Genomic DNA, 1,036 nt, shown 5'->3' on the forward strand with positions numbered 1-1,036 from the left:
CAAGAGACTATGTCTCGGAAAGCAGCACATCGTGTGAAACTGTCAAATGATCTGATTTGAGCCTTTCTTTGCTCCACCAGCTGGAGTTTGAGCGGCAGGTGGCAAGCTTGAAAGCAGCCAACGCGGCTGAGAACGACTTCTCAGTGTCCCAGGCGGAAATGACCTCGAGACAAGCCATGCTGGAAAACGCCTCAGACATCAAGGTACCCCGGTTTTATTTCGCACTCCGCTCCCCAGCTTTGCTTCTCTAGCTCTTCCGCGTTCTCCATTTCTCTGTTCTCCTTTGCTTTTGTCTCAGCTGCACCTTTATTTCTATCTCTCGCTGGCATTGTGACTCAAGCGATCATTATATTTTTGAGAATTGTTGAATTTTGCCTGCTCAGGATTGTAAATAAATAAGCTTTGCCTTTTTAAAAGGACCTTTCTTTTTTTAAAAAAAAAATCTTCTAAAAAATTGACAATGATACTAATTTCTCATTTTGCTCAGTCTGGTTCTGTAAGAGTAAGTGCAGATAAATTGTGACATCTTTGCTTAGAGTGGTGGCATTTTGCACTTTGTCACAAATATCTTCCAAGCTAATCCCCAAAATAATGAAGACAATAAAATGCAACCTTGGAACCATCAAAGTAAAGAAAAAACAGATCCCGTGGGTGAAATATGTTTTAAAAAAAACCCCTTTAATATCCTTCATTTTCTGTTTCAGCTGGAGAAGTTCAGCATCTCGGCTCACGGAAAAGAATTGTTTGTCAATGCAGACTTATATATTGTAGCTGGGCGCCGATACGGCTTGGTGGGCCCAAATGGGTAAGTGTATTTTACTACAGCGATTATACAAGTGTTTATTTATTTATTTATTTATTATTTTAATTTGTATACCGCCCTTCTCCCATAGGACTCAGGGCGGTTCACAGCATATTAAAAACAAATAATAAACACAAAATACAAAAAATTACAAAATACAAAAATACAGAAAATAAACCCCGATAAAAGCCGAATTAAAACCAAATATTACAAGCTGTGTTTCCAATTAAAATA

At 38.3% G+C, this 1,036-nt stretch overlaps 1 protein-coding gene across 1 annotated transcript in view; it reads left to right on the forward strand.

The window, feature by feature from the left end:
• Positions 1-1,036, forward strand: part of LOC107302888 (ATP-binding cassette sub-family F member 1) — a 31,018-nt gene that overhangs the window by 22,901 nt on the left and 7,081 nt on the right. Inside the window, exons 9-10 of the mRNA XM_029287321.1 lie at positions 81-203; positions 705-805. Of these exons, the coding sequence (XP_029143154.1) occupies positions 81-203; positions 705-805 (224 nt within the window). The remainder of the gene's footprint in view (positions 1-80; positions 204-704; positions 806-1,036) is intronic.

The sequence above is a fragment of the Protobothrops mucrosquamatus genome, unplaced genomic scaffold (genome assembly GCF_001527695.2).
Source record: "Protobothrops mucrosquamatus isolate PMUCROS unplaced genomic scaffold, P.Mucros_1.0 scaffold_296, whole genome shotgun sequence".
Classification (NCBI taxonomy): Eukaryota; Metazoa; Chordata; class Lepidosauria; order Squamata; family Viperidae; genus Protobothrops; species Protobothrops mucrosquamatus.